The sequence below is a fragment of the Stegostoma tigrinum genome, chromosome 16, assembly GCF_030684315.1.
Source record: "Stegostoma tigrinum isolate sSteTig4 chromosome 16, sSteTig4.hap1, whole genome shotgun sequence".
In the NCBI taxonomy this organism is placed as follows: Eukaryota; Metazoa; Chordata; class Chondrichthyes; order Orectolobiformes; family Stegostomatidae; genus Stegostoma; species Stegostoma tigrinum.
Window position 1 is genome coordinate 39,490,997 of NC_081369.1, and position 24,549 is coordinate 39,515,545.

A 24,549-nucleotide genomic window follows, 5' to 3' on the forward strand; every position below is an offset into this window, starting at 1 on the left:
TATATGAAAGATAGACAACTTAGAGAAGTGGTTGGAACGATTCTGAAGGACACGGTTTGCATGTGTTTGGAAAAGCAAGAACTGGTTGGGGATAGTCAACCTGCCTTTGTGCATGGAAAGTGGTGTCTCATTAAATTGATTGAGTTTTTTGAAGAAGTAGTGAAGAGGATTGATGAGGGCAAAGTGGTAGGCATGATCTACATGGATGTCCTCAGAAATCAGACGACACCAGGCTTTTAGCCCAAGAGTTTTATTTGAAATTACAAGCTTTTGGAGCATTGTCCATTCACTTGATGAAGGGGGCAGTGCTTGAAAGCTTGTGATTTCAAGTTGACCTGTTGGACTATAACCTGGTATCATCTGATTTCTGATCTTGTCCACCCCAGTCCGACACCAGCACCTCCACATCAAAAATTAACTTCAGTAACGTATTCTCCAAGGTTTGTCATGGTAGGCTGGTTAACAAGGTTAGATCACGTGGCATACGGGGGGAACTTGCAGAACTGGCTCAAAGGTAGAAGACAGGGTAGTAGTGGAGAGTTACTTTTCAGACTGGAGGCTTATGACCAGCAGTGTGCCAGAAAATCGGTGCTGGGTCCACTGTGTTTTGTCGTTCATATAAATGATATGGATGTGAACATAGAAGATATGGTTGGGAAGTTTGCAGATGATGCCAAAATTGGAGGTGTAGTGGACAGTGAAGAAGGTTACCTCAGAGTACAGTGGGATCTTGATCAGATGGGCCAAATGACCAAGGAATGGCAGATAATTTAGATAAATGTGAGGTGCTGCATTGTGGAAGGGCAGATCAGGGCAGGACTTATACATGTAATGGTCAAGTCCTGGGGAGTGTTGCTGATCAGAGGCAGCTTGGAGTGCAGGTTCATGGTTCCCTGAAAATGGAGTCTCAGGTAAATCGGATAATGAAAAGGCGTTTGGTACACTTGCCTTTATTGGTCAGTGCATTGAGTATAGGTCAAGTTGCGATTCTACATGACATTGGTTATGCCAGTTTTGGAATACTGCATGCAATTCTGGTTCAAAATGTCAGCTTTTGTGCTCCTGAGATGCTGCTTGGCCTGCTGTGTTCATCCAGCTCCACACTTTGTTACATGCAATTCTGGTCTCCCTGCTATAAGAAGGACGTTGTGAAACTTGAAAGGATGTAGAAAAGATTTACAAGGATGTTGCCAGGATTGGAGGATTTGAAGTATGGGGAGAGGCTCTGGGGCTACTTTCCCTGGAATGTCGGAAGCTGAGAGGTGACCTTACTGAGGTTTTTTTCAAATCGTGAGGGGCATGGATAGGGTAAATAGACAAGGACTTTTCTCCAAAATAGAGTAGTCCCAAACTAGAGGGCACAGGTTTAAGATGAGTGGGGAAAGATTTAAAAGGGATCTAAGGGACAACTTTTTTGCACAGATGGTGGTGCTTGTTTCGAATGAGCTGCCAGAGGAAGTTGTGGAGGCTGATACAATGACTGCATTTAAAAGACATATGGGTGTGTGTATGAGTAGGAAAGGTTTAGAAGGATATGGGCCAGATGCTGGCAAATGGGAATGGATTAATTTAGGATATCTGATTGGTATGGACAAGTTGGACCGGAGGGTCTGTTTCTGTGCTGTATCTCTCTATGACTCAAAGTAATAAAGAACTTAGCTGAAGGCAGAACAGTGGATATTGCCTGTATGGACTTTAGCAAGGCGTTCAACAATGTTCTGCATGGTAGACTGGTTAGCAAGGTTGGATCACATGGAATCCAGGGAGACATAGCCATTTGGGTACAAAATTGGCTTTTAAGGTAGGAGACCAGTGGTGTGCTGCAAGGTTTGGTGCTGGGTCCACTGCTTTTAGTCAATTATATAAATGATTTGTATGTGAATAGAGGAGGAGCGGTTAGTAAACTTGCTCATATGACCAGATCTGTTGGCATAGTGGCCAGTGAAGAAGATTATCAGAGTACAAGATCTAAATCAGTTGGGCCAATCTGCCCCAATGAGGAGTGGCAGATGACTAACCTAGATAAATGTGAGGTGTTGCGTTTTGGTAAGGCAAATCAGGGCAGGATGTGTAAACTTAATGGTAAGGTCCCGGAGAGTGTTGCCAAACAAAGAGACTTTGGAGTACGCGTTCATAGTTGCTTGAAGGTGGAGCGACAGGTAGATTTACGTAGTGAAGAAGGTGTTTAGCATGCATGTCTTCATTGGTTATAACATTGAGTATAGGACTTAGGTCATGTTGCAGCTCTATAGAACATTGATTAGGCCACTTTTGGAATACTGATTGCTGCTAAAGAAAGGATGTTGTGAAACTTGAAAGGATGCATGAAAGATTAACAAGATGTTGCCAGGGTTGGCGGGTTTGATCTACAGGGAGAGGCTGAAGAGGCTGGCACTATTTTCCCTGGAGCATCAGAGGTTGAGGGGTGACCTTTGTGGATGTTTATAAAATCATGAAGAGCATGGATAGGGTGACTAGTCAATGTCTTTTTTCAAGGATAGTCCAAAACTAGAGGGTGTAGGTTTACGGTGAGAAAGGAAATATTTGAAAGGGACCTAAGGGGCAACTTTTTCACACAGATGGTAGTGTGTGAATAGAATTATCTGCCGGAAGAAGTGATGGATGTGGATATGAATAGGAACGGTTCAGAGGAATGTGGGCCAAATGCTGGCAGGTGGGTCTAATTTAGAATATCTGATCAGCATGGACGAGTTAGACCAAAAGGTCTGTTTCTTTGACTCTTAACTGAAGACTGGAGCTCTGAGGTGCTGTGGACCATCAAATACTGCACAATTCACTCCAGAACACTCTAAATCTCATGACCCAGCATAGCTATCACTCAACCATTACCATCAAACTGAGGACTCAATCTAGAGTAAAGGATTGCATGCTATGAACAGCACCAAGCATATCTAAAAGACACTTGCATGATAGATAAATAACAGCAAGTGATAGACACACTTTTCCTGCCACTTCCAGTCATGAGAGCACAATTAAACAACTTGCTGCTGTAGGAGCGATCGTCAATGATAGAAGATTAATAGTAAAGTTACATGTCAATGCAAAAGATAAGGCTGAAGCATTTGCAGCAGTCTTCAGCCAGGAATGTCGAGTGGATGATGCATCTCTGCCTCCTCCAAAAGTGCTCAGCACCACAGTTTTCAGTCAATTTGATTCACGCCACGTGATATCAAGAAATAAGTGGAGGCACTGGATAATACAAGGGCTATGGGCCCTGACAACATTCGGGCAATAATACTTGGGACTTGCCCCAGAACTTGCAATTGCCCAAGCCAAGCTGTTTCAGTACAGTTACAGCACTGGCACTTATCCAACAATGTGAAAATTTGCCCAGGTAGCTCTTGTATGCAAAAAACAGGACAAATCCAATCTGTCCAGTTACTGGCCCCATCAGTCTTTCTCAGTAATGTGATAGAAGGTGTCATGAACAGTGTTGTCAAGCAGGACCAGCTTAGCAATAACCTGCTCAGCGACTCCCAGTTTGGGATGCACCAGGGCCAATCGACTGTTCTCATTGCCGCCTTAGTTCAAACATGGACAAAGAGTTGAATTCCAGAGGTGGTTTGAGATGAGAGTGAGAGCCCTTCATCTCAAAACCATATTTGACTGAGTGTTGCATCAGGAAGCCCTAGCAAAACTGGAATTGATTGATATTGGTGGCAAACTCTCTGCCAGCTCGAGTCATACCTGGAACATAAGATGGTTGTAGTTGTTGGAAGTCAGTCATCTCAGCTCTCTAGACATCTCTAGAGGCATTCCTCAGTGTAGTATCCGAGGCCCAATCATTTTCAGTTGATTTATCATGACCTTGCCTCATAAGGTTAGATATTTGCCATTTATGATTCCTCAAATAATGAAGCAATCCATGGTCAACTACAGTATCCAGGCTTGGGTTGACAGTGACAAGTAATGTTTGCATCACTAAATACCAGGCAATGACCATCTTCAACAAGAGATATTCTAACCATTGCTCTTTGACATTCAGTAGTGTTTTACGCCACGATTGACATAGTGGCTACAAAAGCAGGTCAGAGACCAGAAATACTGCAGTTAGAAACTCACTTCCTGATTCCTCAAAGCCTGTCTACCTTCTACAAGACACATGTCGGAAGTGTGATGGAATATTCCGTCTGGCACCGCATCCAAAAGCATTTGCCCCTCTACCACCAATGCTCAGCAAGCAGTAGTTTTACAAGCTGCTATGCAGAAATTCATCAAAGATACTTAGACAACACTTTCTGAACCCATGATAACTTCTGTCTAGAAGAAAAAGCTCAGCAGGTCTGGCATCAGTGAAATCAGAGCTAACGTTTTGGGACCAGTGACCTTTCCTCGGAACATTAACTCTAATCTCTCTGAAATTTTTGTTTCTGATTTACAGCATGTGTAGTTCTTTCAGTTTCCATATAGAAGGACAAGGGCAGCAATATATTGGAAAGCCATCATCTGCAAGTTCCCCTCCAAGCTATTCACCAATCTGACTTGGAAATCTACCACTGTTCCTTGGCTGTCACTGGGTTGGGATCCTGGAATTCCCTCTCTAATGGCATTGTGCATCAACCCACAGCATGTTGGTTGCTATGGTTCAAGAAGGCAGCTCAACACCACTTCTCGAGGGCACCTAGGGATGGGCAATAAATGCTGGCCAGCCAGCAAAGCCCATGTACCAAGAATGAAATGGAACAAAAGAGTATTGTGTGGATTATGAAGCTGTTTGCAGATTCAATTCTTCATATCTTATCCCTGAAACTAATCTCAGAAAATTTAAGACAACGAGAAAGTATTTTAATCAAACAGTTGTAGAAAATAAATGTCTAATCAGTGGTTTCTGTCTTCAAAGGTGAATAAATAATTTTTGGACACTAAAGGGAAAAAGGATGATTATGGAAGAGTTTTGAAACAGTATTCCAGTAAACCTTTAAGACTTAGTCAAAGAAGTATCAAGTTTTGAAATCCCAGAAGCAGCAATTGTGGTCAATACTATAATATCTCATGTGGAAACTTGAATAGGAGCAGGAATTGACCATTTGGCCTTTTGAGCCTGCTGCACCATTCATTATAATCGTAGCTAATCATCTAAATCAACAGCTTAATCCTGCTTTCCTCCCACATCTTTTGATCCCTTTAGATCCAAGTGCTATATCCAGCCCTTCCTCAAAATCATAGTGGTTTGGCCTTCCCTGCTCCCTGTGGTAGCAAGTTCCACAGACACACCATTCTGGGTAAAGAAATTTCTCACGTCAGCCCTAATATTTTGCTCCATATCCTTAGACAGTGATCCTTGTTCTGTACTCTCTGCCAATTGAAACATTTTTTCTGCATCAACTCTCATTCCCTGTTAAAATTATATAGGTTTCTGCAAAATCACTCCTTGTTCTTCTGAGTGCCAGCGAATGTAATCGCAACTGATTCAACCTTGCCTTGTGTGAGTCCTGCCATCCTAGGTCTCAGTCCAGTAAACGTTTGCTGCGCTTCCTCAATAGCATGAAATCCTTCCTTTAAATGCTGAGACTGAATCTGCATGTTGTATTCCAGGTATAGTCTCTCCAAGGCCCTGTATAGTTGAAACAAGATATCCCTGCTTTTGTCCTTGAGTCCTTGTGATATGAAGGTCAAAATTCCATTTGCTGTTTTACTGCCTGCTGCACCTGTATACATACCTTCACTGACTGGTGTATGAGGACACCCAGATCTCTGCATGTTCCCCTCTCTCAATTTATAATCATTCAGACAGTCTGCCACCTTTTTGCTACGAAGAGGATAACCTCACATTTTTCCACATTACACTGCATCATCCGTACATTTGCCCCCTCAGCATGTCCAAATTGCACCAAAACATCCCTGCATCTTCCTCACAGCTCACCTTGTCACTCAGTTATTTTTCTAGAAAATTAAACTCATGCCAACAGAAATAATGAACTGTTGGGTGGAGAGACTTTGAATTTAGTGTTAGCTTGGCAACACTTTGCAATTGATAGACATGTAGATTTCAGAGACTGTTGCTTACACAAATCATAATCTCTCTCATTCATTGTCAAATTCCATGACAGGAATTTGCAAGTGTTTCTTTGGAGTCTAATGCTATAACCAAGCAATTTAAAAATCATTCAGGTCACAGGAAAAGGCAACATTTTAGGGGATGCTTTATCAAGGACAAATATGGAAGAAAACAAATGTCATGATCAAAAATGCATTTGTGTTGGAAAATTGTGTGTGCGACGTCCTTAGTGTATCGTCTGAAAATTGTCACCATCAGAGTGAAATCCGAAGAAATAAAGGAGTATAATGAAAATGTGATAGAAAATAGAAAACTCAAAAGACTTGGATTCGTATATTTTCTTGAAGGAGGAGTGATGGTTCGTGAAATTGTTGATGACGTATTTCTGTTTGAAAACTTGAATTCTGACATGGAACCATGTACAACTTTAAGAATGATGTGTATTTCTCTTGTGTAGATTAAGAGAATGACTTAATTTCATTTTGAGTTCCGTGGATGGCGCTGGTGCATCTGTAAATGAGTTTGCATGATTTTAAATGAGGCTTCTTTTTACCAAAAAGAAATACTTCAGACAACTAGTTCATGGTTTTCAGATAACTGAGAAAAGAATGGAACTGTTGCCAAATGAGTAGCTGATGTTTAACACAGGAGGCAAACAATTCCCTTTTAGAGAGCCATCAGAAATCCACTGAAAATGTAAGTTTTGAACATTAGAAACAGGTCGTTCAGGAAGAAAAGCATTTAACTGCATCATTGGAGTTTGAGTCTCCAGAAAACTCATGGAAGAAGGAGAGAACTCCTGAATAATTTACTGTAAGCAAGGGAGAGCACCAGAAACAGAAGGCTGTTGCTAACAGGTTGTTTGAGTCTCATGGAGACATTTAACTTAAGATGCTACTGGTGAGTGAATGCAGAAATCTGCCGGAAAAAAACTAAGTTTAGTTGTGCAAACTTGAGAAACCTTTAAATGAAAGCAGGCTGACTGTTCAGTGAGGTTTGACTGTCTATAAGGTTTCTGTTGACAGTTAAAATGTTGAATCTTTATTTCTAATCTTTTGTAATAAAGTCATTTCGACCAGTTCCTGTTTAGTGTAAAATAGTTTTCATTGAACTTTGTTAAAAGTGCTTCGGGTATCTCTTGCAAATTTCTTCAGTGACTGACCACTACAGTAACCAAACTGCCGAAAAGCAAGGTATCAAGCTAAGTTTCCCTTGGGATCTGACTTGCTCAGCTGGGATCACAAGATGAATTCTTGAAAGGAAGGCCAGGCCAAATGCAACACGAGGGGGAGTGAAGAGGTAAACAGGACTGACAAAGAATACGAGAATATAATGTAATAGAAAAAGTAAAAATAAAATCTTGAAGCATCTAAATGCCAAGTGGTATTAAGAGGTGGATTGGGTTCTGTTAGGACAAAAAGGATTATATGCGCTTAATGGCGCAGAGCAAGTTTTAAAATGCTTAATCAGTCGTTTGTGTCAGTGATGACTAATGATGTGAATTCTGACAAAATATCAAAAGATGCAAATACCTGACACCAGACTCCTGAAGCAACTTATTTTAATAAAAGGTGGGGCATAGCAGGAGATTTCCCAGAAAATGAGAGACTTCAGCGATCTCAAAAACAGACCAGCATCCTTGCTGACGTGGATTAATCCCTGGCTTGTGACCAACCAAAATGGCAAAAGCCCATTTTGCAGGGCATTGAACACCAGGACTTTGCCAAGAATGTGAAAAGATGAAATTGAGGTGTTGGAGATAGCTCATAATCCTCCAAACAATCCACCTAATCAATACGACAATTATCTGTCTTACATGTGACAGAATCTGTGGATTGCACATTGGACTTATTAGCCATTTCAGAATTCTTTGAACCAGCATAGCGGCAAGTCATCCTTGATCCTGAGGTACTGCCTAAGAATAATAAAGAAAACAAGTAGACATGGCAGAACTGATTGTAAGCCATAAATTCATAGACTGGATGTACTCAAAAGATAAGCAATGGTTGATGTCGTTAGAACTCTCACTGATTTTTTTCACCTTTTTATTTGTAAATTGTTTTCGATTATGAGCGGTGAAGTATGGGCTGAAGATGGCCTTTGGACTGTGAGCAGTAGCTTGTTTAAGAACAAGAGAAAACAAGCGAACTATTTGCTTATGAGGCCAGGGCTGAAACTTCACTGCAGGTTGTTTCTGAAAAAGTGCTCCACAGAGGCTTTGACTGTGTAGAGGCATTACAATGAAGCAGATGATAGATGTTAAATATTAACTGGGACCTGATCGTCTTCTCATCGTCAACTCAGTGAAAGGTTGCAGCATAGAATCTTGGTTATAAGAATTAAATGAATAATTCTTGGAGCCTACTGGAAAGTATTTGCATATGTTGATGTCATCAGAAACCGGGCAAGATATTATCCTATGTTCTGGTGATGTTGTAAATCAAGGAATCTGCCTAAATGAACTGACCATTTACATCTCATTTATTTTTTCCTTATGCTTTGTCCCCACACTCTGTGTATCTGTCTTTGTGAGAGAGTGGGGGCTAGAATTAACAGAGGATAAGGTTTAAATAATAGACACTAGTTAGATGACTTTATAGTTTAACTTTGCTGAAGCAACTATTATTACTAAATTGTTAATTTTTTTTGTTTATACTGGTAGATTGGTATCTGACACTAATTATTCACAAAAGCTATGACTGGTTATTCAATAAGGCTGGTTAAAAATGATCAGACTCCATTTTGAGGGTCATTGAGTATTTTAATTTTATTGTTCTGAGTACAGAGGTAGTGAGTCTGATTTGATTTGACTGATTTTTAACAGTGGGGGTTTATCTGGCCCTGATGGTTTGTTACCTAGTTTGCTTGGAAAGTGTAGGTGCAGATGGCCTCAGGGTTTCCATAGTTACAGGTGAATTGCCTGGAGATTAGAGTGAGGCAAGTGTGAAACCAGTATTCAAAAATGTTGTAAGCACGTTTCTAGTAACTACAAGCTGATTGCTTTACTTCCAAAATTTTGTCCATAATGAAGGTTAAATCAATCAAAGATTGACAGGCATTTGGAGAGGTTTGAGTTGAAGCTGTAGTGTTGTCACGGTGGCATAATGAGTAGGCATGTGCAGAAGCACAGCATTGCTGCACTACAGCACTACATCATTGCAAAGCACGATTGGCAACAGTGGAATGCAAAATGGCATTGCCCAAGTGTTCGCTGAACACCAGTTTCCTGTCAAAAGCCAGCAATCCTATCTGATGCTTGAAAATATGGCTAGAAGGGTGCATGAGATGATTGCTAGCATTTGCCATTTATCCTTGTTCTCATGAATTTCATGAGGTACAATGGCTTTGATTAAGATATTGCTTGTAGCCTTCAAAATCTGGGGTGTTTTGTTTACTTAGAAATAAATTCTTGATGTAAGAAAAGACTGATTGTGAACGCTTGGAATCATAGCTAGGTGATAGTCTAGCGGTATTATCACAAGACTATTAATCTGGAGATTCAGATAATGTTCTGGGGACCTGGGTTCGAATCCCGCTGTGCCAGATGGTAATGTTCGTGTTCAGTAATGACCTGGAATTAAGAGTCCAGTGATAACCTTGCAAGCATTGCCGGTTGTCAGGAAAACCCCATCTGGTTCACTTATGTCCTTGAGACAAGGAAATTTGCAACCCTTACTGATTTGGCCTACAGGTGACTCCAGACTCTCAGCAATGTGGTTGACTTCCAACTGTTCTCTGGACAGTTAAGGATGGGCTTATTTCAGTGGCAATGAGAATAAAGCATGATCCTGAAGAAATGTGCTTGCAACTGTTGTCTTTGAGTTGGTGTAAGCATTTCTTCCATCAAGCCTTTGTTGGGAGTCTTGACTCATTTGGTCCTGCTGTCAAGGGCAGGGCTCGAATTTGAAAAGAATGGATTACTTTTGCTGAGCAAATGAGATTGTAGTCGACGACAAACAATGACTAATTCTACTGTCAGCCTGCAGAGCTGCAGCTTTTTCTAACCAAGGTACCAAATACTAACCCTTTCAAGAATTGACACAACATTTTTAAGGAATATTATGACCCCAAGCCACCTCAATTCTGAGATGCTCTCGCTTTTACTCAGCATTTTGGGAACCAGGAGATGAAGGGTTTTTGACCAAATTAAGATGATCATCCATTGCCTGGCAGAATGGTCAAATCTTTGAGAGCTGATTGAAGCAACAGCCTACAGCCTTGCTAGATACCACCCTATATGCAACTACAGGGATAGCACCAACAAACTCTGCAACAGGGGTCCTGATCTTTGCAGATTGGACGGGAGAGGGAAGACTCACTGCCATGCAAGACAGAGAATTTGATACGGGGGTAAAGTTTGATGTAAAAAAAATTATGGAAATGGCTTCACATGGATGGGTAAGAGGCATGGTCGACGTGAGGTCAGGACCAGCGATATATCAAGTTCAGGTAGGTGTTATGGTCCTGAATAAGCATGTGGATTATGAAAACCATGAACTCTCAATCATCTTGGAGCAGAATGTACTCTGCCCCTTGGAACGTTTGGAAATGCTGTTGGAACTTGTAGATTCACCCTTTCCATCAAACATTGTCAAGCCTTCTGAATCACGGGTGGGCATGCAGAAGTCGCCACCTTGATGCCTCTCCTGTCGTAAGAGGACAATGGACTTCAATGAAGGCTGTCCTGATGCATGAAGCAACTTCCCAGGTGTTACATGTTGCCCATTTTGGGTACCAAATTGGAGATACCTGACCTGGTGCTAAAATGCCCGGGAGGCTATCCACGAAGAAAGACTGGCCTGTGTCCTTGGACTTTGACAGGGAGGGATGTCATGATCGTAATGAGGTCAGCCTGATTGGGGCTGTTAATCTGCTCCAGTCAGGTAGCCCTGGCTGGCAGATATAAGAGTGAGTGTCAGAGATGCTGACACTCCTGTACCTCGCTCTGTATGAGACAATACTGCAGTCAAGGATTGATCCTGTGTAAACAGAGGGTAACTTGGTTACAGGATACTAGCTTCTGTGGAGTTATTTCAAGTTGGGATGGCAGGACTATATGCCCTAGCGTAGCATTACCCACATTCCACAGCAGATGAACACACAACTGCCATGCTTGACTGAGAAATGCATGTTAGATGCTGCCATTGTTGCTCCACAGGAAACAGAGTAATTAACCCAGGCTGTACTCATAAGGCCAATGACATCTTTTGGCATGACAAGAGCTCAGAAGACCATTGTGAGCATGATGTCAGCTCTGGCTCAAATCAGTTGAGCCACCAGTGGTAACTTTGGAATGTCTGATCTTGGCATCAATGATTGAAGAGGTGCTGTATATCTGTGTCTGAGAGGTGCTGTATATCTGTGTCTGATGTTAAGCGTCAATGCCTATGCTAGCAACCCTGAAAGAGATTCGTTGTACAATACTTTTTGATGTTCTAAGGCAAGTTTCAAGAAGTGATTTGATTATTCATTGTCAGTGTTTTCGGTGCACATTGTGGATAAGACGGTGATTCATGATCTTTGTGCCTTGCCCATCATTTGGGTGAGGAACATCTATGACAGTGGCTCCTTTAGCTTTATGCCCTACACAAACTCTGCATCACCAACATTTTCTTTTTAGATTACACATCATCACAAGTGCCATAGCATAATTCGGGATCTGGCTGTTGGCACCAACTTAACCTCATTATCAGAAGAATACATGATCTTACCAGCAAACATTATACCCTCAACGATCATTGATTATGATGATGAACGCTATCTTGCTAGTAGCAAAATGAAGATATAACTCAAAGGTTTCACGTCTAACAGTACCTGTGGAGACAAAAACAGTCATATCGGAGTTTAAACATCAATTCTGTTCTTCTGTCCATAGAGGCCGCCACATCTGTGCTTCTCTGTGCCTTCTCTTTTATTATTTCAGATTTCTAGGACCTACAGTATTTTGCGCTTTATTGATATTGATGAAGTTTGTAAGTTGTTGTGTTCAAATTTATGATTTGGGGTGGGGTGCAAAGAGTCTAATATCAGGGCTAAACTTCAGGATAAGGGATAAACCTTTTATGACTGACAGAAGGAGAAATTTCTTCATTCAGAGTGATGAGTGTGGAATTCACTATCACTAGAAAGCAGTGAAGCAAAATCATGGTGTTTTCCAAGAAGCAGGTGATTATATCTCTTCTGGCTGAAGGGATGTGGGGCAAGGCCAGTTTAGAGTATTGTACTCAGTAATCAGCCATGATCGGATTGAATTGCGGAGCAGGCTCACATGGTCATATGGTCTACTCTTGCTTCTGTCTTCTGAATCCAAAGCTGCCTGTGGCAAGGGAAATCAACATGTTGGAATTTAGATGCTTGGTGCAACATCACAAAAGTCGCTATGCTAAGCCAACATAACCGGTACAGTTTAACTAGCAATTTAACGGAAAGAATGAAAACACTAGATTCTGTAGTTTAAAAACAAGAGTTTTTGCTATATTGCAACCAAATAATGAAAATACAAAATGCTGTCTTAGTTAATTGCCAAACCCAAAGTTACCATTAGTTAAGCACAAATTTGCTGGCAAATTTGAGTCATACAAACCAGATAAAAATTTGTTTTGATTGCATATGCTATTTCATGACTTGGCTCAATAACATGTTCAGTGGAAAAAGCACCAAATTCTGTCGACATCTAAAACTTTGTCTTCTTTATGACGAATTTCTTTTTCTTTGTAGCCTGACTCCCTGCCAACAGTAGTGCTCAGCCATCTGGAGTTCCATTAATATGGTCTTTACCAAAAATAGTGCATTTGCAAAACCTCTACTGCTTGGTGTAAATCAGCCAATATTATGTTCAAATCACAGAAACCACTGCAGTTGTGTACTTTATTCTCTGTTTCTGGAGTTATTTGGTTGGTCTACACCACTGAATTCATAAGTTTTCCTGAGCTGTAATGGCTCTGTGTCTCTTTATATTCTATTAGTTTTAAAATACAGATGGAAAAGACTAGACCGGATCTAAAAATTTAAGTTCTAAATTGGAGGAAAGCAGTTTTAATGATATGAGACAAGAACTTTCAAACGTTCCTTTGGGGCGGATATTCAGAGGTAAAACGATGGCTAGGAAATGGGAAGCCTTAAAAAGTGAGATGGCAAGAGTCCAGAGACAGCGTGTTCCTGCTAGGGTGAAGGGCAAGACTGGTAGTCCCCAGGAATGCTGGATGACTAGAGAAGTAAAGGTTTTGGTCAAGAATAAGAAGGAAGCATATGTCAGGTATAGACAGCAGGGACCTAGTGAATCCCTGGAAGAGTATAAAAACAGAAGAAGTGTAATTGAGAGGGAAATAAGGAAGTCAAAAAGGGGACATGAGATAGCTTTGGCAAGAATTAAGGAACATCAAAAGGGATTCTATAAATACATTTAGGACCAAAGGGTAACTAGAGAGAGACCAAGGCCACCTATGTGTGGAAACGCAGGAGATGGAGATACAAATTGAGTATTACTGTGTTGTTTACTGTGGAAAAGGATTTGGAAAATATAGAATGTGGGAAAATAAATGGTGACATCTTGACAAATGTGCATATCACAGAGGAGGTGGTGCTGGCCATCTTAAAATGCATAAAGGTTCATAAATACCTGGGACCTGATCAGGTGTATCTCAGAACTTTGAAGGAAGCTAGATAAGTGATTGCTGGACCCCTTGCTGAGATACTCGTCTCATTGATAGCCACAGGTGAGGTGTTAGAAGACTGGAGGTTGATTAGTGTGGTGCTACTTGGCAAGGACTAATTAGGGATAGTCAACGTGGCTTTGTGTGTCGGAAAACTTGCCCAACTAACTTGATTTGAGTTTTTTTGAAGAAGTAACAAAAAGGATTGATGCAGGCAAAGTGGTGGGTGCAATCTGTGTGGACTTGGTAAGGTAGTCAGTGTTGCTGATCAAAGACACCATGGAATGTAAGTTCATAGTTCCTTGAAAGTGGAGTCGCAGGTAAATAGGACAATGAAAAGGCATTTGGTGCACTTGCCCTTATTGGTCAGTGCATTGAGTCCAGGAGTTGGGAGATCGTGTGTAACTTGAAAGGATTCAGAAAAAAACTTACAAGTATGTTGCCAGGGTTGGAAGGTTTGAGCTATAGGGAGAGGTGGAATAGTTTGGGGTTATTTGCCCTGGAGCGTCAGAAGCTGAAGGGTGACCTTATTGAGGGGCATGGATAGGGTGAATAGACCATGTCTTTTCCCCAGTGTTGGGAAGTCCAGAACTAGAGGCATAGGTTTAAGGTGAGAGGGGGAAGAGGGTGGCGTATGTATAGATTGAGCTGTTAGAGGAAATGGTGAATACAATGACAAAATTTGATGGGCATCTGGATGGGTATAGTATAGGGACCTGGGGCAAATGCTGACAAACAGAACTAAATTTATTTAGGATATCTGATCGGTATGGACAAGTTGGATCAAATGGTTTGTTTCCAGGCAGTGTGGTTCTGCAATTCTACGTAGCTTGAAGTGTTAAATTCCATTTAGTTTCAATCTTGAACCCTTAGCAACTGGGAGAGTCAGTTTTGTTTCCTTGCCTGTCAGAAAGTAGAAACTTTGCTAACAAGTGCCATCACACCAGTCAGCAATTTCCTTTCGAGTAGCATTGTTTAATATATTTCTCATCTCAGAATGTCTCCAAGCACCTAAAAGTAACATAGGCAAATCTTGCAGCTCGATTAGGTAAATAATTGGCTAAGCCAATCCAGTTATGTTAGTTTAGGAGAGTATCATTGAATAGGACTTCAGGAGACTCCTTCCAGGTTTTCACAAAGTGCTCAGATGTAAGGATCTTTACATTTATGTGAATCTCCATACCAGGCTGACTGAACTTCTGTTTAAATGTTTCGACTAGACGATGATGGCTCCGATAACGTGTTATCCCAATAGTACTAAGTACACTTCAATCATGCACTCGTGCTTACCAGTGTTGAATGATGAGTAGCTAAGCGAACAATATGGAGACCTGGAGATTTAGTTCTTTCCCTTGCAAGATGTGCAAGCTTAAATGAATTGTTGATCAACTACACCTGTTTGATTAAAACAACAGTCAAGACATTCATATGATTTGCCAACTGTGCATAAACTTTCCTAGATGTTAGTGCTGTTCATATGTGTAGGAATCTTGCAAGTTCCTAGAATTTGAGCTCCTCACTGTGAACTTCTTGGGAAGCCATCCTATTGATTGAATTCTGAGAGATTCACTGTGGCCAATTCGACGGCTCCTCCTTGAGAGCATGTCCCTTGTGTTGAGTAGGACAAGGGCAGCAGATGCAAAATAATGCCACTACCTGCAATTCTCCTCCCAGGCCCCACACAATCATTACTTGAAGCTATACTGTTCTTTCTTCTCTGTCATTGAGTCAAGAACATTGAGCCAGGAACACTTTCAAACTAGCAGTGTGAATGTACCTGTCCCAGATGGACTCATCACCTTCCCTAGAATGATAGGGATTGTCTATAAATGCTGGCCAAGCTGACAATGTCACATTCCATGAAATAATAATTTTCCTTTAAAAGAATCCAAGGGCCTAATCCTGAACCTGGCTGGTTGCAAAACAGCATTCAGGTTTTCACCATGTTACAATACACCCACAGGTTGTTTTGACATTTTGATTTTCTTTGAGTGGAGTGTGCAGATATGTAATTTGCCGTGGCTTTGTAGAGATCATCTATTACCCGGTTTCCTATGCCTGCAAACGATTTGAGAATTGTTTATCTACTTTGCTTTCCTCATGGATACAGTGTTCAAATTGCCAGTGGAGTAATTTCACAATCACTATAATCAGAAAGATCTGGGAAAGTCTGATCAGAATTTGCATGTGTATCTGCTTGAGCAATGCTATAAAGAAAAATTGAGTTCATGTCATATGGAAGTGGTGGAATTCACTTTGTATGAATGAACATAGGGTGAGAGGTTTGGCTGTGTACACAAATCAACAAGTTAAATCAAGAACCAAATCATCAAAAATCCATGTTTCTCTGATAAACCATATACTGTGCACAAGACCATTTGGAGGGCTTTGAAAGTTTTTTCCTAGTTTCTAGATAAGAAGCCAAGGAAATCATTCAGGCTTCTTACATCTGAGCATTGAGGGGAAGAAAGGGGATCAGATTCTGAGGGGGGAGAATCTGGCTTATGTTGACCGGGTTTAGTGACACCATTATTCCTGGCTAGAGTAAAGGTCTCTTAAGTATTTCACCCTCTTGACTAAGATTGATTTTATAAAGAATTTATATTGTGTAACTACGCTCCAATCATTGCATTTTGCTGAAGAAATAACACATTTTTAACATGAAAATATCCCTTCGCCTACTGCATTTGCTTGTGAAAACACTTTGATTGGTAGAGCTTGCTGCATTTCAGTTATGCATGAGTGCAGTTTACTATATTTGGTCAAGACTTCTTTTTAAAGCCGACTCTAAATTAATTTTTGATTTGCTGTTTAATGAGTGACTAAATTTTGTTTGCCTTCCTGTTGGCTGTAAAATACAAGGTCTGACAGTCCTGTTTCCATGATATTGGCTGACAGAATGCAATGTATCAGCTGATATGGTGACATCCGTAGATCTTCTCATTTAGAAGCTTGGGCTTGCTGCTCATGTTTATTTATGGAGTTGGATTTGTGTGTGTCTGAACAATACTTGACTTCTGCGAGTTCCTTGAAATGCTTAAGATTCGGTTCTATGTTGATTTTGGCAGGGGGAAAGAAGTGAGCATTATTTGGTGTATCATCCTCTATCTCTGAGGATGAGCTAGGATTATTTAGTAAAAAGCAAATTGCTGTAGATGCTTGAAATCTAAAATAAAAACAAATAATTCCAGAAATGTGCAGTAGGTCTGGCAGCATCAGTGGAAAGAGAAACCTTTAATCTTTCAAGTCTGTGACCATTTTTATTCAGTACTACATGATACTTTTAATCTATACGGTTAGCAAAACTAATGTAAAATTCAATAAAAGTGTCACTGTGGATATTTTTCTTCTGTATGTCAAGGACAAAGGGAGGAAAAGGTGAGTTTTTATCTTGATTGGATTGACTTGGAGAAAACCAGAGCGAAACTAGTTTTACTCCTTTCCATCACTAAGTTAAATGGAGGATTTTCCCCAGTGCCTGTCTTTTTTCCTTTTAAAGTGGCAGCATTTTAACATGGAGTGAGAAAGGAAATTTGCATGCAAGTTGTTACGGAGTTGTGGAATTTCCTCTTGTATCTAAATGAAAATCTGTTTATTTTGAAGGATAAGGATTTGTTCACCTGAAGTGTAAGGTGTTTGTTGACTGTCTGCTATCCATGTAAGACTAACCTCAGATTGTTCTTCCAGAGTACTAACCTTTGTTGCTGGTATCTATTTTATTCATTGGTGTTATGGACCAGACCAAGCCCCTTAAAAATATTCAGAAGATAGTATAGACGCTACCATTTTCTTATTTTAAAGGTGAATGTAAAGTGTTGCATTCCAGATGGAATTCGATTAGTCAAACTGTTGAATTTAAAGCAAAACACACATCATTCAACCACCATAGTTAAAATACAACAAAAGAAAGAAGGAATTGGAATAACTTAACTCTGTTGAAAAACTTAATAGAATAATAGACACAGTAACTATTACTATTTAACTGTCCCAATGTAGTAATATCACATAAACGCACCCTTGGCAAAAGGCAGATTCAGAAAACAGATTGTCTCTCATGCAACCCAGTAGGAGGAAGAGAACCCCTAGCTTTTGGCTGCACAAGAGGGGGGAAAATAGCTTCCGCTTCTTCAAGACCCCAACAGCAACTGCTGAAAGTTTTAAAATTAAAAAAATCCTGGTTCTTTGGGACTTTTCTGAAGAAGAGTCACTGGACCCAAAGCATTAATTCTGCTTTCTCTCCACAGATGCTGCCAGACCTGCTGAGCTTTTGCTGCAGTTTTTGCCTTTTGTTATTGATTTCCATCATCCACAGTTCTGTTGGTTTTTATTTAGAAAGTGAACTGAATCCAGACTGAACATTCTTAAGAAATGTGGTTCATGTTTACGTTATAATAATTTAGTTACTATACAAATTTTGGACCATTCGTGTTTAAAATGTATGGAATTTCATAGAGATTTGTTACTTCTTGCAAATGTTGTTTTCAACTCTGACTGTTAATTTCTAATCCAGGATAAGGATAAAATATCATGTAACAAGACCCCAAAGCTGGACCGAAGTGATGGAGGGAAAGAGGTGAAAGAGAAAGCAACAAAGAGGAAACTGCCTTTCTCTGTTGGAGTTAACAGCAGTGATCAGAAAGATTCAGACACAGGTAAGAGGGACAAACTGCCAGAGGCAGATGCATGCATTTTTTTTTTCAGGATAATCTGCAGCTGCTGCTAGATAAGATGGGTTGAAAAGTAAATTTTGAATAATTTTGATGATGTTGTCCCTATTCACATTAATGGCCATGCAACTGAATCCACAAATAATTTCACATATTTGTCTACGTCTTCAGAGGACACTGTCATCTCGAAGGACCGTTTTGTGTTTGTAGTTGCCTCTCCTAATGGATTGTCAGGGCAAATCTGCAGACTCTGACCCTTTGAACACCTAATCGGCCTCCAAATCCGATACCAGTAAGGCAGGTGGTCACATATCATTAAGGTTGAGAGCTGTATGAGGCTCCAGTATCTGCATAATCTTTAAAGATTTTGGGATTCTGCCTGTGGTCTCAGGTCCAATTTGCTGATATGGCATTGCAGTGCAGCCAATTAACTTGATGACAAAGCGCAGAATTTTAACTTTATTCCACATGACTGCTGGTCTATACAATGTATACAGTAATTTCATGTACCTGATTTAGCAGACCAGTTGTAAGGGGACCAGTTCAGTTTGGGTTAACTCTCTGACTAAGCACTAAAATTTACATAAGATGTTTGCGCTTGTAATTTTTTCATAAATCAGATCTGTCTGTTTACCATTTTGACGGTCTTGCTATGCGTTGAAACAGAACAAAGTTATTATTTGCTAAAGGCAATAAATTAACATTGCATCAGAAAGGTTTTTTAGTTTCTAACTTTGAAATTATTTCTTTCTAATATGGTAAAAGGTTAAGTGAATGTAGTTCCATAGTGTCTCTTGGATTTTTCATTTATTCTTAAACATGGATTTCCTACCTATGTATATTCTCCAATATTAGCGACATAACTGCATAATAAAGTATGGTGTGTAACAAACATAGAGAACAGTAGAGAAATTTGGCAGGTCTGGCAGCACCTATAGTGAGAGGAAAGTAGAGTTAACATTTTGAGTCCAGTATGACTGACTTCAGAACTGTTCTGTGGAATAATCGCACTATATCCAAAATGTTGACTGTTTCTCTCTCGCCAGATGTTGCCATACCTGCTGAGTTTCTCCTGCATTCTCAGTTTGTTTCAGACTTCCAGTATTTGCAGTATTTTGCTTTTATTCAAGAATTGTGTGTCAAGCATTTCAAATGGTGATGCCTGCTCAAGGGACTAAATGCTCTACTCCTTTTTAATTTATTCCTTTTATTTTTCTTTCATGGTAAGTGGGTATTGTTGGGCCAGCATTTAATGTCGATCTCCACTTGCCCTTGAGTGATGGCGAACAGCCGCCTTGAACTACTGGAGTCCATTTGGTATGGATGGACTCAAATCCCAACAGGGAGAAAGTTGCAGAATTTTGACCCAGCTACACTGAAGAAGCAGTAGTATATTTCCACGTTAGGATTATCAGTAGCGAGGAGGGGAACTTGCAGTTGTGGTATTGGCCAGAATCTGCTGCTTTTGTCTTTCTAGATGATAGTGGTTGTGAGCTTAGAAGGTGCTGTCCAAGGAGCTTTTTTTGAATTTCTGCAGTGCATCTTGTAGGTGATGCACAGTGCTGGGCCAGTGTGTTGGGATTGGCCAGGGTATGTTTGTGAATGGGGTGCCGATAGGCCAGGTATTTCATTCTGTATAGTGCCAGGCTTCTTAAGTGTCATTGGAGCTGCACTCAGCCAAGTAAATTGGGTGTGTTTCGTCACACTCTTGATTTGTACCTTGTAGGTGATGAATTCCCCAGGCTTTGGGGAATTAGGTGCTGAGTTACTTGACGACACGTTTCCTCGCCCCTGACCTGCTGTTGTACCAGGTGTAATTATATGACTAGTCTAATTCATTTTCTAGTCAATGTCATGAAAGGGGTATCAGAGATAATGGGAACTGCAGATGCTGGAGATTCCAAGATAATAAAATGTGAGGCTGGATGAACACAGCAGGCCAAGCAGCATCTCAGGAGCACAAAAGCTGACGTTTCGGGCCTAGACCCTTCATCAGAGAGGGGGATGGGGGGAGGGAACTGGAATAAATAGGGAGAGAGGGGGAGGCGGACCGAAGATGGAGAGTAAAGAAGATAGGTGGGGAGGTAGGGAGGGGATAGGTCAGTCCAGGGAAGACGGACAGGTCAAGGAGGTGGGATGAGGTTAGTAGGTAGCTGGGGGTGCGGCTTGGGGTGGGAGGAAGGGATGGGTGAGAGGAAGAACCGGTTAGGGAGGCAGAGACAGGTTGGACTGGTTTTGGGATGCAGTGGGTGGGGGGGAAGAGCTGGGCTGGTTGTGTGGTGCAGTGGGGGGAGGGGATGAACTGGGCTGGTTTAGGGATGCAGTGGGGGAAGGGGAGATTTTGAAACTGGTGAAGTCCACATTGATACCATATGGCTGCAGGGTTCCCAGGCGGAATATGAGTTGCTGTTCCTGCAACCTTCGGGTGGCATCATTGTGGCAGTGCAGGAGGCCCATGATGGACATGTCATCAAGAGAATGGGAGGGGGAGTGGAAATGGTTTGCGACTGGGAGGTGCAGTTGTTTGTTGCGAACTGAGCGGAGGTGTTCTGCAAAGCGGTCTGCTTTCCGGAGAGACCACTCTCTCTGTGACTCCCTTGTTCGCTCCACACTGCCCTCCAGCCCCACCACACCCGGCACCTTCCCCTGCAACCGCAGGAAATGCTACACTTGTCCCCACACCTCCTCCCTCACCCCCATCCCAGGCCCCAAGATGACATTCCACATTAAGCAGAGGTTCACCTGCACATCTGCCAATGTGGTATACTGCATCCACTGTACCCGGTGCGGCTTCCTCTACATTGGGGAAACCAAGCGGAGGCTTGGGGACCGCTTTGCAGAACACCTCCGCTCAGCTCGCAACAAACAACTGCACCTCCCAGTCGCAAACCATTTCCACTCCCCCTCCCATTCTCTTGATGACATGTCCATCATGGGCCTCCTGCACTGCCACAATGATGCCACCCGAAGGTTGCAGGAACAGCAACTCATATTCCGCCTGGGAACCCTGCAGCCATATGGTATCAATGTGGACTTCACCAGTTTCAAAATCTCCCCTTCCCCCACTGCATCCCTAAACCAGCCCAGTTCATCCCCTCCCCCCACTGCACCACACAACCAGCCCAGCTCTTCCCCCCCCACCCACTGCATCCCAAAACCAGTCCAACCTGTCTCTGCCTCCCTAACCGGTTCTTCCTCTCACCCATCCCTTCCTCCCACCCCAAGCCGCACCCCCAGCTACCTACTAACCTCATCCCACCTCCTTGACCTGTCCGTCTTCCCTGGACTGACCTATCCCCTCCCTACCTCCCCACCTACACCCTCTCCACCTATCTTCTTTACTCTCCATCTTCGGTCCGCCTCCCCCTCTCTCCCTATTTATTCCAGTTCCCTCCCCCCATCCCCCTCTCTGATGAAGGGTCTAGGCCCGAAACGTCAGCTTTTGTGCTCCTGAGATGCTGCTTGGCCTGCTGTGTTCATCCAGCCTCACATTTTATTATCATGAAAGGGGTACTTAGCTTGATTGGCCAGACAGCAGGTTTGCAATGTAGAGTGATGTTGATTGAGGTTACCATGAAGGACTCTCCTTCTCAATCTCTGGCCTCATCTGAAATGTAATGACCCTTGGGTTAAACCATGACCAGTTGCGTCTTTCTGACAGAAAAGCCCTATAGTTTGGTAAAACGATGGCAACCTTTACTTTATTTCCAGGAGGTCGATAGTAGTTGAGTAGCGATGGTAATGCCATTGGATGTCAAAGGCTGATTGTTAGGTTTTCTGTTTGTTGGAAGTGGTCATTACCTGGTTTGTGTGACATGAACATCACATGCCACTAATCAGCCCAAATCTGAATTTAGTCCAGGTAGATATGGATTGCTTCACTACCTGAGCACCCTTAAGTTCTGACATTTTGGAATAAAATTCATACAGTGCACTTATTATACTGGTAACTACTGGCAGGTACAGTATTTGCCTTTATGTAACCAATATGATAGAATTTGAGGGAAGTAAGGCCAGACTAAACAAAAATTATCTATTTTAGCATTAAGATAAAATATTTTAATATAATTAACAAAATATTTGTTACTGTTAACACATACATTTGTACAGTTTTAGTGTTATTGGAGCAGTTTGATAAGTCTCCTCTGAAGCATTGTGGAGTGTTATGCTGGTAAAGGTGCAACTTAAGTTGCACATTGTTGTCAGAAATGCTTGTTACAAATTTTAGAATTTTGTAATGTATTAATATGCTATTAGGGACATTGAATTTACGTAATTATTTGGACTGTAAGACTTTTCCAACTAAAACAAATTAGTGTGTGTATTTCTTTGATACTTAAATTGTTAATAAAGCATCAACCAATGGAACTACAATGACATGATGGATTAGTTGAAGAGAAGTTAGCCCTGCTTTACAATCAGTGGTTAAGGTATGTGTTCACTGTTTACATTTGCTGCTCCCAGAAGGCTTTTTGTAGGCTTTTAATCCACCACAAGGTTTCCGGATCCTCAGTAGAGGGACACTGTCAGTTCCCAGTGGCCTGATCGCAATATTTTAGTGCAGTGTGATGTAGTTTTCCTGTCACAGTTCAAAATTATAGCACCCTATGGCATTTCATATAGGAGGGATGTTTGTGTTCCCCATGAATGAAATAACAGTGGTGTTAGTAGTCATGTCCCCTGTTGATTTTCATTGTGTTGTGCCTCACTGGGTTAGCATGCTGGAAATCACGCCCCCTCATTCCTAGGATCTCTCAAATGTTAAAAATGTCATCAAAGTTTGCAATGTCCCAAATTTACCTGTTGGATAGACTCAGTTTAACAGAAAACTTGGACCAGTGCTCATATTTAACAAGAATTCCTAGTTATTACAAATGAGTAAATTCTAATTGCAAGCATGTATGACTGTCAACATATGGCTGTACTGGTTAAAATTCTAACCTACTCCTAAAACTCCTGTGTGCACATACAGGCATAGAGAAATAGAAAAACATTGACATTATGGGCAGAGAGAAAAAGAAAACTGGGAACCACAGCTCAATCACATCACACCACAGAATTCACTGACGTAAGCCTTTTGCTTTCTGGGACTTTTTTTTGTTCTTCAATCTGTCTTCAGGTTATTTTCTCTTTGTTGCAGGACACATAGGCGATTGGTATGCTGATTGCAAAGTTTCTTAGTTACTGCTTCAAGTCCATTGACAGGGGAAGTAACATACTGGGAACAGAGAACACTAGAAATCACAGCGGGTCAGACGGCATCAGTGAAGAGAGAGCAAGCTAACGTTTTGAGCCTAAATTACTCTTCTTCATAACTCTGATACTGAGCCATCTAGGGTTGAAACATCAGCTTGATCTCTCTTTCCAAATGCTATCTGATCCACCATGATTTCCTGCATTTATTAGTTTACCATAGATTTCAGCACCTGCAGTAATTTGCTCTGAGATGGGGAAAGAAACATTATCTCATTTACTTCAGACTTCAGGTATTTTTACTGGAGAGAAAGACACACTGCCAACTTTTCTGGCTCCAAAAGCTTCTCCTTGTTTTGTTCATACCCACAAGAGCCAAAGTTGTCACAACTGGTCATAATTCCAGCAACCAATCAGTTATTTGTTGCTGGCTGAATCCAACTTTGTAAATACTTTATGGTACCATCCCATCTTTTTGTACTTTACCTCCCTGCTTGCAAACCAGCAGTGTAAACACAATTCAGAATCATTTTTCGGTAACTTGATTTTCCGAAGTATGGTAATTCCTCCCTCGGTCCTTGGTTGTAATGCAGTCCTGTGCACAAAGTAAAACATAAAGGCATGGTCTTTACAATTGGACTGATTTGGTTGGGGGGTGGAGGGGGAGAGAAAAACGGCAAACAAAGACATTTGAGGATTTGAAAAAGATCATTTCCTATGGCACTCTCAAAAAATGGAGAATGTGATAATTTTCTCATGTTTTCATTTTATTTCTCTTTCTCTCCACCTTTTTTCAGACTTTTATCTCTCTCCACATAACTGTCTTTTGCTTTTCTGTTTCCATGTTTCCTTTCAGATTACCTTGGAAAAGGAATCAACAGCTACAGACCCATGGCATTTGGGGTGGGAATTTCAGGGAAAATGTGACCCCCTTGCCACATCCACCTTCAGTTACTTGCGCTAGGACAAATAATTTGTTACTGAGAATAGAAATACTCATGAAGATGCAGATGCTGCA

The 24,549-nt window shown here is 41.3% G+C and overlaps 1 protein-coding gene across 6 annotated transcripts in view; it reads left to right on the forward strand.

Annotated features, from left to right (window-relative positions):
* Positions 1–24,549, forward strand: part of ankrd11 (ankyrin repeat domain 11) — a 171,110-nt gene that overhangs the window by 80,161 nt on the left and 66,400 nt on the right. For 5 of the 6 annotated variants that reach the window (XM_048546267.2, XM_048546266.2, XM_048546263.2 and 2 more), the window contains one exon: positions 18,182–18,323. In XM_048546267.2, coding sequence (XP_048402224.1) covers positions 18,182–18,323 — 142 coding nt within the window. Of the gene's footprint in view, positions 1–18,181; positions 18,324–24,549 lie in introns of those variants that run through there. The other variant, XM_048546265.2, reaches the window with a different exon arrangement.